The sequence below is a fragment of the Fusarium mangiferae genome (assembly GCF_900044065.1).
Source record: "Fusarium mangiferae strain MRC7560 genome assembly, contig: FMAN_scaffold002, whole genome shotgun sequence".
In the NCBI taxonomy this organism is placed as follows: Eukaryota; Fungi; Ascomycota; class Sordariomycetes; order Hypocreales; family Nectriaceae; genus Fusarium; species Fusarium mangiferae.
In genome coordinates this window covers 3,202,651-3,218,001 of record NW_024573922.1, presented here as the reverse complement: position 1 = coordinate 3,218,001, position 15,351 = coordinate 3,202,651, and the positions used below count along the sequence as shown (strand labels likewise).

At 48.9% G+C, this 15,351-nt stretch overlaps 7 protein-coding genes across 7 annotated transcripts; 3 read left to right on the top strand and 4 right to left on the bottom strand.

The window, feature by feature from the left end:
- Nucleotides 1-1,097: 1,097 nt before the first annotated feature.
- On the top strand, nt 1,098-2,496 carry FMAN_05629 (uncharacterized protein; the record flags this gene model as incomplete). Its single annotated transcript, XM_041827690.1, has 4 exons — nt 1,098-1,231; nt 1,306-1,373; nt 1,429-2,060; nt 2,113-2,496. 4 exons carry the CDS (start codon nt 1,098-1,100, stop codon nt 2,494-2,496), a joined length of 1,218 nt encoding a protein of 405 aa, XP_041678628.1.
- A 788-nt stretch (nt 2,497-3,284) lies between these two features.
- On the bottom strand, nt 3,285-3,987 carry FMAN_05630 (putative 60S large subunit ribosomal protein; the record flags this gene model as incomplete). The annotated part of the gene is made up of 2 exons (XM_041827689.1): nt 3,285-3,701; nt 3,925-3,987. 2 exons carry the CDS (start codon nt 3,985-3,987, stop codon nt 3,285-3,287), a joined length of 480 nt encoding a protein of 159 aa, XP_041678627.1.
- A 335-nt stretch (nt 3,988-4,322) lies between these two features.
- Nucleotides 4,323-4,553, top strand: FMAN_05631 (uncharacterized protein; the record flags this gene model as incomplete). The annotated part of the gene is made up of 2 exons (XM_041827688.1): nt 4,323-4,468; nt 4,523-4,553. The coding sequence occupies 2 exons, from the start codon at nt 4,323-4,325 to the stop codon at nt 4,551-4,553; spliced, it is 177 nt and encodes a 58-aa protein (XP_041678626.1).
- A 112-nt stretch (nt 4,554-4,665) lies between these two features.
- On the bottom strand, nt 4,666-5,463 carry FMAN_05632 (uncharacterized protein; the record flags this gene model as incomplete). Its single annotated transcript, XM_041827687.1, has 1 exon — nt 4,666-5,463. The coding sequence occupies one exon, from the start codon at nt 5,461-5,463 to the stop codon at nt 4,666-4,668; it is 798 nt and encodes a 265-aa protein (XP_041678625.1).
- A 1,070-nt stretch (nt 5,464-6,533) lies between these two features.
- On the top strand, nt 6,534-7,808 carry FMAN_05633 (putative 4-hydroxyphenylpyruvate dioxygenase; the record flags this gene model as incomplete). Its single annotated transcript, XM_041827685.1, has 1 exon — nt 6,534-7,808. The coding sequence occupies one exon, from the start codon at nt 6,534-6,536 to the stop codon at nt 7,806-7,808; it is 1,275 nt and encodes a 424-aa protein (XP_041678624.1).
- A 417-nt stretch (nt 7,809-8,225) lies between these two features.
- On the bottom strand, nt 8,226-9,685 carry FMAN_05634 (uncharacterized protein; the record flags this gene model as incomplete). The annotated part of the gene is made up of 2 exons (XM_041827684.1): nt 8,226-9,066; nt 9,120-9,685. 2 exons carry the CDS (start codon nt 9,683-9,685, stop codon nt 8,226-8,228), a joined length of 1,407 nt encoding a protein of 468 aa, XP_041678623.1.
- Nucleotides 9,686-10,555: 870 nt separating this feature from the next.
- On the bottom strand, nt 10,556-11,651 carry FMAN_05635 (uncharacterized protein; the record flags this gene model as incomplete). The annotated part of the gene is made up of 4 exons (XM_041827683.1): nt 10,556-11,104; nt 11,166-11,441; nt 11,528-11,563; nt 11,622-11,651. The coding sequence occupies 4 exons, from the start codon at nt 11,649-11,651 to the stop codon at nt 10,556-10,558; spliced, it is 891 nt and encodes a 296-aa protein (XP_041678622.1).
- Between the last annotated feature and the right edge of the window lie 3,700 nt (nt 11,652-15,351).

Below are 15,351 nucleotides of genomic sequence, written 5' to 3'. Positions count from 1 at the left end.
GTTTAGGCCTACGACTCTACACACAATAGGTAGTTAGTATGTAGAATTGAGCCATTCAGCCACAAACATTCCTCCCTTGAACTTTCACCACCATCGCAAAGTCCAGATTCGCATCGAAATGTAGTAAGCGCACAGTGCGAAAAGACCCCTCAGCTTATCTGGCAACGACAATTGGAGCAACGTGGGCGGGATGATTCGCCAGGCTTGGCTCGACCGTAACTAGCGGATGCCCCTGAATAGAACAACATCAGCCAGTTCCTGTTGCAGCAACCGTGCCTGTACATAGTACCTTGCATCCCTCCAGCTGTTGCCCCTGTACACGCGTCAAATCAGCTTTTGCAGGCTTCGGGTGCCACACGGCTGGGGGTACCAGTACCTGAGCATGAGAATTGTCTCGTTCCCGTCATCCACTTTGTTCGTGTTCAACTGGCTGAGGGCTTATTAGTGCTAGTCAGTCACTGCAGGGTCGGCCACCTGTGCTGAACTTTGTGGCTCCTCCACTAATATGCATCAAAATGCCAATTTCAGAGGGGAAAACCCTTCCATAATATTTTTCTGATTGCGCCTCACCCTGGATTGATTCCTAGCTTGGCTTGCCTCCAACCAAAATAACAATAATAGCCCACACCACACCCCTGGATGAGATTTGAAGATCTAGTCAACATTGCCTATTCCCCCTAAAGTACCCTTCTTCATCCCTCTCGTACCCTTTTTCATTTCCTCCCTCTCTCTTCTTCTCGTACCAGAGACGACTTCTTGTCTTGCTGCCTTGTTTCTTCAGTCTTTCTCTTTGCCTTATCCCTTGCGAAACCAGGCCACCTTGAACCAAAGTCCAAGGAGATCAACCTCTTTTTCGCCTTTTTTCTCTTCTTTGAGACCTTGTCTCTCCTGGGCCCCGCCAAATTGCATATCAAGCACCCCTCGCCTTTTCCGATTCTATTCCATTACAGGACTCGGCTGTCCGTCCGCTCGTTTGCGCGTCCCCCCTAAAATCTGTCTTCAAGGGGTCTCTTATCTACAACCACGACTTTTCTCGCCGACAGCCTCAACCATTTGCAATCGCATCCTTTACATCACCAACAACCAGATTAATCATAATGTCGGCTGACGAAAAGATCCGCGTCTCGGGCGAGACGCCACGTGCGACCACTCCTGTTCTTCCAACAGTTAACCCCGGTCTCGAGAAGTCACAGTCTGCTCGCGCTTCAGTTCATCCTACTTTCTATGTTATGTCAGTAGTTTTCTCGATTATCCCACGAAGTGACTTGACGATGCGCCCGAACCGTTGCTAACCACATTGTGCAGTGCATGGATTGGTTTTTCATCGTCCGTCATCTTGTTCAACAAATGGCTTCTCGATACCCTCAACTTCCGTACGTTTTTAACATTATTGTATATCTGCTCCTTTGCTGACATCTCAACTCCCAGGCTACCCCGTCATTCTAACGACCTACCACTTGACCTTCGCGACAGTCATCACTCAGATTATGGCGCGATGGACTCCTTACCTTGACGGCCGCAAGACCGTCAAGATGACAGCTCGCGTTTACGTCCGTGCCGTTGTTCCCATCGGTATCTTCTTCAGCTTGAGTTTGATCTGCGGAAATTTGACATATCTGTACCTTTCTGTTGCTTTCATCCAGATGCTCAAGGCTACCACACCCGTCGCCGTTCTCATCTCTGGCTGGATTCTTGGTGTTTCTGCTCCCAACCTCAAGCAGTTCCTCAATGTCTCCGCTATTGTTGTCGGTGTCATCATTGCTTCCATGGGCGAGATTCACTTCGTCACTGTTGGTGTGCTCTTCCAGATGGGCGGTATCATTTTTGAGGCTCTGCGACTTACCATGGTCCAGCGCCTGTTGAGCTCCGCTGACTACAAGATGGACCCTCTCGTCTCTCTGTACTATTTTGCTCCCATTTGCGCTGTCATGAACGGTGTGGTTGCTCTTATTTGGGAGATCCCCAGGTGCTCGATGGCCGAAGTTTACCACGTTGGTCTGTTCACCTTCTTCCTTAACGGTCTCTGCGCTTTCTTGCTCAATGTCTCCGTCGTATTCCTGGTATGTTTCCCTTGGAAGTTGCTACGCAGCTTGATACTAACGAGACTATCAGATTGGCAAGACTTCTGCTGTCGTCCTCACACTCTGCGGTGTTCTTAAGGATATTCTCCTGGTCATTGCTTCCATGATGATCTGGGGTACCCAGGTTACTGGTCTCCAATTCTTTGGTTACTCCATTGCTCTTGGTGGCATGGTCTACTACAAGCTCGGCTACGAGCAGATCAAAGGCCACATTGCTGATGCCAACCGACAGTGGGCTGAGTTTGGTGCTCGCAAGCCCATTCTCCGCAAGGTCACCATCATCATTGCTACCGCTTTCCTCATCTTCACCTTCTTCGGTGGTCTTGCTCCCGGTTACTCCTCAGAGGTTGATCCCACCAGACTGGCCAATGAGGTTTCTAACCGTTTCGGCATCAACGATGCTCAGCACGTCTAGAGCTCTGTATTATACGGTCTCAATGTGAAGCAAGACCCGAACGTTTAGTTGACGGGGCGAATGGCGATCTAAGGAACCTCTTTTCTATATCCGTTATTTCCTTATGTATTACGCCCAACCAAGTTATTGAACTTGGTCCGAATGTGTCCACAGTCGGATTGACTTGGCGCGCTTTCTGTGGATTGGAGACTTTTTGATATATTCTGTTTGATTGGGGAAGGGAGGGTCTTATGAAGTGTAAGCCATAGAGCTGGGCGCAGAGCGCGAGGTAGCGGTCCTATGCATGAACCGCATCACGAAAGGTCTAATTGATGTGTAACTCTAGACGGCGTTTGGCCATAGACATGTAGAAACGAAACGGTTAAGAAAAGCCTACCATGACAAAAGTTCATTGATCTATCGTCTCTCCTTCATTTCACCGGGCTCTGCGTTTGACGGTAAATTTTAATTCATGTTATGGATTTCGTAAACCTCGTAGACGTTTAACCGTCAAGAAAAGTCCTCAAGGTCTATTCAACACCCCATTGATGGCATCAATTCATTGAACGCTGCCAGTGGTATCCTTCGGTCGGGACAACACGTCCGTCCGATCCGCGTTGTATATTGACGCTACAATCACGCGGCAAGTAGAGATCTGGTTGTGTTTTAAGAAACTTCATATTGAGCCCATAAAAACCGGCGTTCCTTAGTGCCATCGATGCTCTGTACATCCCGCCAACTCCCTAACCGTGATGGAGAAACGATTCCTTTTTTAAAACTCTGTGGTGGGTGGTTAGCAACGCTCTAATTTACGTAAATCCCAAGAGCAGTCGGCGGGTTTTCATGCAGCTCCGCTCGAGTGGTATAGCGCAGCGATGGGATAACATACTGAGAGGGGTGAAGAACCATCGGTTCTTGCCGCTGGTGTATCGCTCCTCGAGCACCTTCTTCACCGTCTTTTTGGCATCCTCGCGCTGGGAAACCTCCTTAAAGGTGTCGTTGGAGACGGCGCCCTTGAGGCCCTCAAGCTCCAGGGTGTAGCGAGTGGGCATCAAGTGGTTGTAGTTGATGACCTTGATGAAAGGCTTGATCTTGTTTCGCTTCTCCTGGCGGGTCTTGGACATGCGGCGGGTGATCTTGGACGGGTATCGCTCAATGCCGGCAACCAGGGCGTGACCGAAAGGGTGAGGCTTGTTGCCGTTGTCAACGGGCTGGATGATGACAACCTAATTGAAGCAATCGAGTCAGCGAAATGTTTCCTTGAAGAAAACGACAGTCAAGATCGGCTCCCATCATAGTATTCCTGCGAGTTCTGCGCTCCGCGTCTTGTCATATAAAACACCAATGACCTCTTCGTTTCAATCCCTTCCCTCGACCCTATCTTGCTCGGATGCCGCAGAACTCGGGAAATGCCATGGAATAGCAGTATTAAATCTGTCGAGGTCGTACCTTCTTTCCGGCGTATCTGCCGCGGGTGATGATGGCGACTCGGCCGACCTTGAGGAACTTCATCTTGTCCGGCGGTGTGTTGTCTGCTGGTTAGTGAAGTTGCGAGGAGTTGTCAAGACAAGTTCAAATTACGCACCAAAATATTTTGTGTGGGCTGGTGGCAAGCGAGACCCAGCTAGTCACATGACAAGGTCCCTTCCATTTTTCGGAGTCCTGTGTGAGGGGTCCGTGCATGAAGACCTGCCCTGAACTTTTCGAGGCACCCATTCTGTATTACCTAAGCTCCAGTCGTTGGGCGGCTCCAATTGTATGGGTGGGTGGGAGTTAGGCAAAGCTCCTCCATTGAGCCACCTCACCTCCATCATTGTTCATGTACTTGATAAGATAGGTATATCACGATGCCTGCACCAACATATATCATCTCCCGCGCTGCGGATCCAATTTTCGGTGTTTTGATTGGCCTTTCAGCCGCTGCAACCAGAATCAATCGTGAAGAAAAGGACAAAGGTCGAACAACTCAACAGACTCTTGAAGCTGCACGACGGTAATCCCACAAATGATTAGCTGGCAATAGGATAAACACTGATTAACAACATAGACGAGTTGGACCTTCTTCCAAGTCTTCGTAATCATGTCTGGGCTTGCTTTGGCACTCGAGTCACTACTGGTTTTGCGAACTTCCAAGATGATAATGGCATGTCAAGCCTTTTTGGGATATTCTATCTCATTATATACATGCAATTAGTCACCAAAAGATGGACCATATTCCTTCTTCATCGCTTCCCGAACAATTTGTCCGCAGAGTTTGGCCGTTGGGTTGACACTCACGGCCAAACCCTTTGCAATTGGATTTCCATACCTCCCACCAAACGCCAGGTCTCGAGATGCGGCACCCTCAAAGTCGAGCCTTTCCCATTTGGATTCTTCAAGGGTCACATCTATATCCAAAGAACGACTTAGCATTAGTCTGGCTGTTTTCAGATATAATGCAGCTCTTTGGGTGTGAGCCATAGACAAAGTGCGCGCGACCTGAGGAGAAATAGGCATGGTTGGTGATGAAGGGCTTAGGAGTGTGATTGACGTTTCGATGTCGCTCAATGCTGTCACAACAGCTTTTTTCCTTTCCGCCTGGGTGGGTGACTCTATTAAGGGCGCGGAGTTGTCTTTGGTATCGGAGAGCATCATCGCATCTCCGTATAGTCGCCTGAGGATCTGTACACGGTTGTTTCTGGCGCTGGCGTAGTTCGGATACTCAGCGATGATACTCTCAACCGCCGAAAGGCTTTGCTGATAACCCTTGACAGCAGCGTCTTTTACTTCTTCGGACCCAAGACTCTTCAACTGGGTTTCAAGTCTCTGAATGGAACGAATTATGTCTCGCTCCCCCTCGACTACTCGCTCATATATCGTGGCATCTGTAATGTTTGGGTCCCGTGGTAATGAGGAGTCGAGAACGATACCAGCATATGGGTTTGACTCCGGATCCTTGATTTTCTCGAGGATATTGATATCGTGTTTGCTTAAGCATACAGATGCCATTTCGACTGTTGTCGAGCAGTGGCTGGGCAGGTAAAGATGACTCAGTGATTCAGTTTGAGACCTGCGATTCTGCTATTCGGCGAGAACGATAGATTCAGGAAACTACCTCTGGAGGTGTAGATCTTGGAACGTTCGGGATTTGATGCGACGTGTTGAGCGACAGACCTGGCACTGAAAAGGGCTGGCTCAGGGTTCTAAATACCATTCCTGCTATGGGTATGCTGGATAAGCCGACCTGCTTGAGAGGCGTCTCGGCTTTAGCGGGAGATGATCGATACTCAGGCGACTAGTTCCTCCATTGTCGCGCATCTCTCATCCGCAAGGATGTTTCGGCCGGCTTTGCTGCTGACAGTTCCGCAGTCCATCACAGGGCATGTCACCATAGAGTGCTTGTTAAGCCGTGTTGGGACTTCTGGAAGGAGTCGGCCAATGTCGGCTTGGGGCGGCTGGCGCCGCAACGGGACACTCGGCCGGGGAAGTTCCGCAGTGATAACCTCACAACCACCATCAACAACCTTCGGCACTACCGCCCTTGAGATCGATCAATTGGGCTCTCTTGGCTCTTTTGATGATTTCAATCAGACCGCCGTCTGACGCGGAAGCCCCGCGCGTGACCCTTAACCCTGCCATGACGGGCATGGCTTTGCTTTCTTACGCCGCAAACCCCATTGGTTCCCAGTTTCATTGAAACTCTGAAAGCCAACGAGGATGTTACCGATGGATATGACTGGTATGAACTATCTCTTGCTTATCCTGGCAGACTTGTCTTGGGCCGTATAATGCCTTCTCCAGGCGGAGCCGTTCCGTGTGAGAAATGACAAAGAAACAAGCAATACTTGTTGCTTCATGGTTAAGCCGGGCTTGAATTAAATTGGGATTTCTTACATATATTCGTCTCTAGCCCCCCATCTCATCCATAGCCATCAGCTCAAGTCAGTTAACAATTTCCTGCATACCTAGCTTCTCGAAGCCACCACGCGGAAACAATTCGACCCTAAAACACAAGCCTCAAACAAACGTTTACTCTATTCTGATATCAGAGACTCATCCATCAAACCGTCTGTGTGTCAATGTCCCCTTCTGCCATCACCAACTCCCCTCCTCAGCAGGCAACTCAGCCTACTACTGTTCCTATCAGTTCTGCCCTCGACCAAGCAGACAACACTTTTGCGGTTCAGCCGCCCCCTAACTTCACCGGCTATGACCACATAACTTGGTGGGTTGGCAATGCCAAACAGGCTGCCTCATATTACACCAATCTTTTTGGCTTCAAGCCCATCGCATATAAGGGACTCGAGACTGGAAGCCGATACTTTGCCTCGTATGTCATTGAGAACAACGATGTCCGCTTCGTTTTCACCTCACCTCTGCGATCAGAAGCTCATTTCCCAGACGACGAACCTATCTCCAAGTCGGACCGAAAGCTTCTCAAGGAGATGTACGCTCATCTCGAACGCCATGGCGACGCCGTGAAGGATGTTGCCTTTGAGGTCGAGAATGTCGACGGAGTATATCACAAGGCGGTTCAGGAGGGTGCTATTGCTGTTCAAGACCCCAAGGTCAGCAAGGACAAGGAGCATGGCTCCGTCTCCACAGCCGTCATATGCACATATGGTGACACCACCCATACCCTCATCTCCCGTCAAAACTACACGGGACCCTTCCTCCCTGGCTACCGAACCTGGAAGAAGCACAGGGCCACTGTGTCTCTGCCAGATGTTCCCCTAGCCCGCATCGACCACTGCGTCGGTAACCAGTCCTGGAACGAGATGGACTCGGCCTGCGCTTTCTACGAGCAGTGCCTGTCCTTCCACCGTTTTTGGTCTGTGGACGATTCACAGATCTGTACCGAGTTCTCAGCTCTGAGCTCCGTTGTCATGGCTTCACCAAACAACATTGTTAAGATGCCCATCAATGAGCCAGCTCTCGGCAAGAAGAAGTCCCAGATTGAGGAGTACGTCATCTTCAACTCTGGGCCTGGTGTCCAGCATATTGCACTTCTAACTCCCGATATCATCACTGCCGTCTCAGCCCTACGCGCTCGTGGTGTTGAGTTCATCGACGTTCCGCCTTCATATTACACTGACATGCGCCACCGTCTCAAGACAGAGCGTCGCAACTGGGAGCTCAAGGAGGAATTTGAGACTCTTGAGCGCCTCAACATCCTAATTGACTACGATGAGGGTGGTTACCTGCTTCAACTGTTCACCAAACCCCTCATGGACCGACCCACAGTCTTCATTGAGATTATTCAGCGCAACGACTTCGACGGCTTCGGCGCTGGTAACTTTAAGAGCTTGTTCGAGGCTATTGAGCGTGAGCAAGCTGAGCGTGGCAACCTGTAAAGGGATGTCTCTGAGATGAGGCATATCAATGAGGGGAAATAAAAATTGCATCACATATGCCTTTACATAGCCCATATTGCATGGGGAGGATTCAAGGATAACCAAAATTTCGTTGGAGCATGAGACGTTTGTGATGGCATGTCATTATTTCAATACTGGACAACGATACACCACACCAGTGCCTACAAGCCATTTGCCCACGGGATATCTAGACTGAAATGCAATAAAATTTAACAGAAACTTGAGTTCCTAATGCGTCGTTTCCAGGTCGTTATGTGCGATGCTTACTCACATTATTTACGACATGGATGAATGTAGCCTCTTCTTTTGTTCGCTCCTGGGGTAACAACCTCCTTTCTCTCTTATCTTAAGCTACACATAGTGACACATAGTTTTTCACACATATAGTCTCAACCTCTATGTCATTACGACATCACCGTTGGTGTATGCAGCTGTGCCGTTCGGCTCACCCGATGAGGCAGCGATATCTGTCTTAGATAATAAGCTCTGACAGCCCGGGCAGTTGTGGACAACCTCATGGGCAAAGACGTCACAGTCGATGCAAAAGTGTTGTCCACACACTTCACATGCATATCGCCCACTTTCACTGACGCCCTTGGCTGTCTTTGGTGCGCCACTGTCTTCTCTAGACTTGTCAGGTGCTTTGCCCTTTGGTGGCTCAGGGAATGGCGCTAAGCATGAGAAGCAGGCTGCAGAGCGGTTGGCTCTAGTCCAGGGCACCTCGACCCAATTCCGTAACGGGAAGAGATGATGATATGAGCGGGCAAGGTGAGTCGATAGAATAAGGGTGAGGTCACAAGCTGGACACTCAGCTGGTATGCGGCACACACGAGCGCCACAACGGGTGCAGAGATATCCCTCTCGGAACGGCCGATTATGGCACGCGCAGTAACTTGTAGTCCCGTTAGGAACAAGTGTTCGGGACGGGAAGCCCATCATGAGAAGACTGGCTGTGCTCTGTTCCGCCGTGCGTGTCACAGGGGGTGTCGTGGCTGCGAGGAAAAGTTCGCGGAAATGGACCTCGTCCATCGCGATATTGTATTGTGACTCATCACCGGCATTCGTTCGTGAGCACAGATCAGCGCAAATAGCTACCTGGGCGGAAAGACCGACAATCGAGACACGTATTCGATCCGTTATCAGATTGCCAATGGTTTCATGGATATCGCCGGGATCGCTGGATAGTAATGCGCCATAGATAATGAGTACTTCTCGTGTGCCGTGAGAAGGCGCATGGCTTTAGCAAGTTAGTTTGACTATTCCCCTATCGTGGCCCAATGAGAAACTCACAACAGAGCTCCTCGACACATCTCCAGAGCGTTCTGCAAGCTTGGGTTGCCTTGGGGATCTTCGTTCTCCAGCCCTTTTAGCTTTTCCAAGTGTTCTGTCGGGTTTCCTCCAACATCGCTAATCCTCACAGCAACTCCATCTCGCATGCCAATGATTCCTAGTTGCGAAATAGGATTTTGTTCAAAGAACTCTCGCACGAAGGCTGCCGCGTAGTTCAGCATGAGACGATACCTTGTAGGTAACAGATCCTTCTCTGTCATAGCGAAGGACATATCCAGCACAAGCACCATATGTCGAATTATTCCTCTTTGTAGGGGCGTCGTATCGCGTAGTAGTCGCTTCCGCTTCTCAGCCTCAAGCGCTGTGAGACTTAGTATTCCATCTTCTTCCTCTGGTAGATTCGTCTCCCAAGTTCGTTTCGAGACTTCCCATGCTCTAGCTGAGTCGCCTTTTCTCGACTTGGCCGATTTTCCTTTCGCCGCTTGAGGATTGTCGTCTGTGACGCGGTGATCCATGAGATCATCGTCCGACATGTCGGCGACATACTCGCCGTCAGAGTCGGCCATGGTTGTGGTTGTTTGGACCGTGCTATGGTCAAAAGACGAAGAGGCCGAGAGCGGATTTGGTGATGGAATCGAGTTATAAAGTCGTAAGCAAGCCGATGGCTTGCTTAGGGAATAATGTTAAATAAGAGCAGAACAATGAAAATGTTGATGATGGTGACGGAATCAAGTTCACAAGGCTGAGAGAGGTTTGCAGCCTTGCCTAAGAAGATCCACTCTTGACGTTTTAGAGTTAATCGCCTAGCCAATCGCCCAGTCGCAGGAAGAAGCTTGGTTTCGGTGTATTGTGGCGACCGACTGTTACAATACCTTAGTACCTATGACAAACATCATGACATAGTATGATAATCACATAGCTGATATTGGGGCAGGGTTAGCTTAACAGTTCATCCAATTTTCAAAAAAATTTCCTTCAGCTTTTAGATTAACTTCGATTTCTTATGCATTAGTCGCTCATCAGGGTATAACTTCGAAGTCGAGAACTAATAAATACTATCCAAGCTGGCGTATAACAGGTTATTCCACGACAGCACGTAGAACCATACAACTCAACAACCGTTCTTAGATCCAGGCCTATTGGCAAGACTGCAACGCGATCCTCCTTCCATATCTCACCATGATTCGCAGATAACTCTTCTTCATGTAAATACCCAACCACCAGTCTATCGAGTTGCGTCGCATAAATGTCCGTACAACCCAAATGAAAATCAACTTCGTTTTACTCCAGAAAAAAGCGTATTCGTCAACGTATGTGCGTCGTTCGACCGTGAGCTCGGCCGCCGAGTGTAATGAGGGATATCGAAACCGAATAAAAAAGATACGCCACTGAACGCCGTCCCAAGAAAGATACCACCAAAATGCTCATGTGCTGCATCAGGGGTAGGTGTTGGTGACCGGCATGGGCCAGTCGTCCTCAGTAATACTGGACCAGAAAACCCAGACCATGATAACGGATAACAGGGTGAATAGCGTCTGGAAAAGGGCGCCGTCGATCTTTCCACTCGTGCCGTCGCAGATATACTTGCTGATCGCGTAGTTGAAGACCTGACCGATGGCGAAAAGAAGAGCTGCGGTGGCAAGATAAATCATAGGACGCGTCTCGCCCAAAATTCGAATTACAAGGATAGCCTCAAGAACAAGGAAGGCGACGAGGAGGATGAGAGGGACAAGTTGGTAAAGGACGTAGAGGGCGATGTTTCGGTTCCTGGGAGCATCGTAGCTATCGTCCCAGTAACCAGTCCACGAGAAACCAGTGTCGAGGGCGATATAGCCAGTTCCAATAAGCAACAGAAGAGCCGAGATGGCAATCAGAGCCATTGAGAGTGGCGTTCCATCGTCGATGATCTGGTATCCAACAACGGCATTAAGCATTAGAATCCAACATGTGGCAATAATCATGCCAATATGGATAGCAGAGAAAGCCTGATCTTGTTAGCACACTATGAAGCGAAAGAAAATCAGCAGAAAAGAGTCGCGGTCTTACAATTCTCACGGTGCTATTCAGTGGAAACTCTCCTACTGAAAAAATCTCGCATATACTGATGATGATGTAGCCGACGAGAAACATTTGCATCTCCCTTCGACCAACGGCAGCCCGCTTCTTCTCGGATCGCAACAGGAGAAAGACGGCAGTAACAATGGCAGCTCCGGCGAGGAGGATTGATCCTAAATTCCCAAGATGTCGCCCTCCGCTCAGGGAGATACCCGTGAGCTCGCAACCCCCCCAATTGCCATTCTGGTCGTGGTTCTGGGATAGAAGCTATCGACGATCAGTAAGGTCCCCATTGTTCCCGACTCCACATGACGAGGTATGGCGTAGCTAGTAGGTAGGAAGGTCGGACATACATTACAGACTGGGAGAGTCGAATCTCTGCAAAAGTCCTGTTGCACATAAATTAGAACGTGAACTCTGTTGAACAACAGAAAATCGAGGGCGTACATGAAAATTTCCAAATTCGGTAGACCCCATTGTGATTGCGGATGCGAAGCTCCTTGATCAAAGGGGGTGCATCCACAAGCAACCACAATTGGGGAGAGTAGAGTAGGTTGAGTTCGAGGTTGGAGTCGGCCGAGCAACAGAATTGCAGACGAAGGAAATTCGGGAGGACGTTTAATCGTATAGGTTTCGTCGGATTTTCGTACAGATAAATCAAAGACGAAGATGTAGAGTAGAAACAAGGAAAGAGGATTTTCTCGGCCCCTGGTCAAGCGAGTGTTCGTGCGGTGGTTGACTTGACGGTGTCGTTGCTAGGACGGGGTTGCGGGTGGCTGGTGGAACGACAAGCTGTAATTTCGCGGTGTGTCCAGCTCCTCAATCGAGAGTGTAGGAAATTTGCGACAAAGCGGGAGATGCTGCGGATAACAATTAATAACAAATTGTTTTTGGTGAGAATAATTATGATGTAGGATGCGATATCCAAAGCAGGTCAGATCGTGACGTTCACGGGCTGATTGATACAGGAAGAGATGGTTGGCATACACACACGCACGCGAAAGAGAGGCGGCAAGAGCCAATATAACATAACGACCTCTAGCAGGTTTTTGGGTAGTCTCAGCGATGGAGGACACCCAGTTCCAGGGTCGCATCACATTGAAAGCCCCGTCTACGCCAGGCCAGGGCAGGCGAGCAGGGAGAGACTCAGCAGGGTTTCCTTGGATGGCAAGTTCCAATTCGTTCCGTTAGTCAAGTTCGGTAGCCTTGGCCCGTGTTCCCTACCTTAGTACCTAGGCGCAAAGGTACTTCTGCTGATGACTCTCTGTTTCTGCTTCTGCGTCGGCTTCTGCATGTTGTGTTGTTAAGGTGGCCCCACGCCAACCTTACGCTTACGGGCATCAAGATACGGCCTCGCTATTCCCCGGTCACTAACTAAAACGCAGGTACCTACTGCTAAACGGCCGCTGAGTGGCTGTTGTAGCGGGCTTTGGAGTAAACGCTAACATATTTGCAGTTAGTGATTGGCTCGGATCATCAAATTGCGATGGGCCACGCTTGATGAAGCCGGGGTCAATGAGATTGCTGTTGCGGGCATGAGGCAATCTCTTCTTGCGCTCTGGGTCAATAAGCCTGTTCACAAAATGCATGGTCTGTTCAAGAGGGAGGGAGTGAAGGGTGGAATGGCATCATATTGAAGTCAAGTATCCAAGCCTAGACGAGTCACAGGTCGAGCTGTTGTTGAGTGCAAAGATTAGGCAGACAAGGCTGTAATGGAGACTCAGATAACGAAAGCCATGGTTACTTTGTTTGTTTGTACTATGCATTCTTGTATCGGTGAATAGTACCCAGACTGGCATAGGGCTTTGATCTCCTCAGCGTGACATCCCACCAATCGACAGCAAGTCTGGAGGGTACCTCATAGAGATGTAGAGAGGCGCCATGCAAGTCACGATGTGGGTGGTAGTCAGTGCATATGAACTCATTTACGATGCAAACCAACCACTCCTCAATTTGATCTTAAAGAAATCGATTATAGCGTCTATTTCTGGCCTGCATCGGCCGTCGTGCATCGCGGGCTTCTGCATCTCATGGTTCACATCATCATTGGTCTCTAACTTGAGTACTGATGCCCTCAAACTTGACGCTAAATGCTGTGTGAGGATATTGAAGGCGGGTCGTAGTGCAGCCGTTTCGTTTCACTCGTCCAATTGGGGCCTAAAGCAAATTACAGTCTTGGCATTGGCTTTTCGGTGGCGCTTTATGCTCAATGCTCAAATCTCAATATCAATGATCCTCTCTAGCGATGAATCACCTGCATGATTCTTGCTGCGAAGCGAGACGCCCTTCGCCTTTACCCCGTCCTCTGCCAAATGGCCCCATCCCTCGCTCCATGTGAAATATAGACGTTGGTCAAAGCCCTATAAAACTCATGCCCTGCTCAATATGTGTTCAATTATTTTATTATACATACAGTACTTGCCCTTGGCCCCAACGACCCTTGCCTCCCTTGAGCTGCTAGCACGTCTCCAAACTTGGAAGCCCAAATTGCCAAGAGATTTCTGGATGCCCGCCACAGCCGGCCAAGGAACTTGTGCGGACACAGAGCTGCTTCGAATTCCAACTCGTCCGTCGTTGCCACAGCCTTTTGGAGATCGACAACATCAGCCACGTCGCACATGTGGCCCACATTCTATTCCTGCTTCCAGCTTCATCGATATTCACTCCATTTTCCTGCTTGAGTAACCTTTCCACCATTTGGGCTGAATCCAGACCCTGAATCAGTAGCTTTTTACATCAGCGTGCAGCTGAGCGCTGAGTTGGTCAGCAGCTAAACTTCTTTTTCCCTAGTCGATCGTCTGTGCCAGCAGACCCTGCTTTTGTTTCAGAATCACGACAAGGTTGCTTCATCAACTCTTGGAGACTTCTAACTTCATACTGCAATTGGTGCTTCAGGTTTTCAACGTCTTGTTTCAGTCCTGTTTTCAACACCGCATTGCGTATGCCGACCTAGAGGTCCAAGAAGACTACGACACCTTTGTAATTAGGTAGGCAGGTAGGAAACAATAACAACTGGTTAACAAGAATGCTAAGCTCAACTGATTTATCCTATAATACCCTAAACTCGTCCTAATAATTTCTGCCACTTCGGCTCCAGCCCTTACTTTCTTGCACCCCGTAGATACAATCCGTATGTGATACATACTAACCCAGAACTTGCCAATGCGATGATCCCTTGAGAATTAGTTCTTTCATGCATGTGGCGCAGCATCATCCATGCTCGTTATCTTGTGGCTGCATGTGGTATCCCTTAAACATCTTTCTGAGGTGATGCCGTTGCTACACGCTTAATCAATCTTCCTGAGTTTGACACGAGTAGGGGTGACGACCAAGGGGCGAACATTCTCATCTTCCGGGAACTAGCTTTCCTGTCCTTGACAGTCCTCGATTTCGGTACCAGCCATACTATCATTGAGTGCCATGTCTCTTCGTAGCTGGGTCAGTATACGTGGAGGGTTAATTTCTGTGTCAGTCCGAAGTCTGAAAACCTAGTCTTATCTAGCCAGCTAGCAGGCATGGTATCATGGCAGGTACCGTAACAACTGTACACATTATCAGCTTGAATATAATTATGATGTTCATGGAATTCTGTGACACTTCGTGCAAACGCAAGAGTGCAATAAAACAGGTATAGGGTATCCTACCTGAGTACAGAACTCAACTAATAGGCATTACAAAGATAAAACTTACGAAGTTAAACAGAATACAACTACTGGCATCTATATCGGTCTGTCCTGATAGATGTCTCGCGTGTGAGGTAGTACTCATGGGGCTAAGATTCTTCATCCAAGTTGCGGATCCCATGTGACGAGTAGAAATGACAATGGAACTGCAACACACGTACGGTATTTCAGCCAGTGATATTTTCAAGCAAACTTTCATACAGAATGGGCTAAACTAGCTGTCGTAAGGGTCGAAAATGTCGAAAGGCTGGCTTGAAAGGTATACTGGAATGGTAGGTATGCCAGAGGGTCATGGATGTGGTTATAACATCTACCACTAAGTAAAGCCTACGAGAATCACTCAGGTCCTATACCCCCCTTCTAAAACCAACGCTTTACTCAATTGTACTGAAGCTACTGAGAGCGAGTGGATACATATATATTGATAGAAGACGTTGAGTGATACCAAGTTGCGATTTCCAACTCAACCACCGCTACCCAAGATGCACATTGAC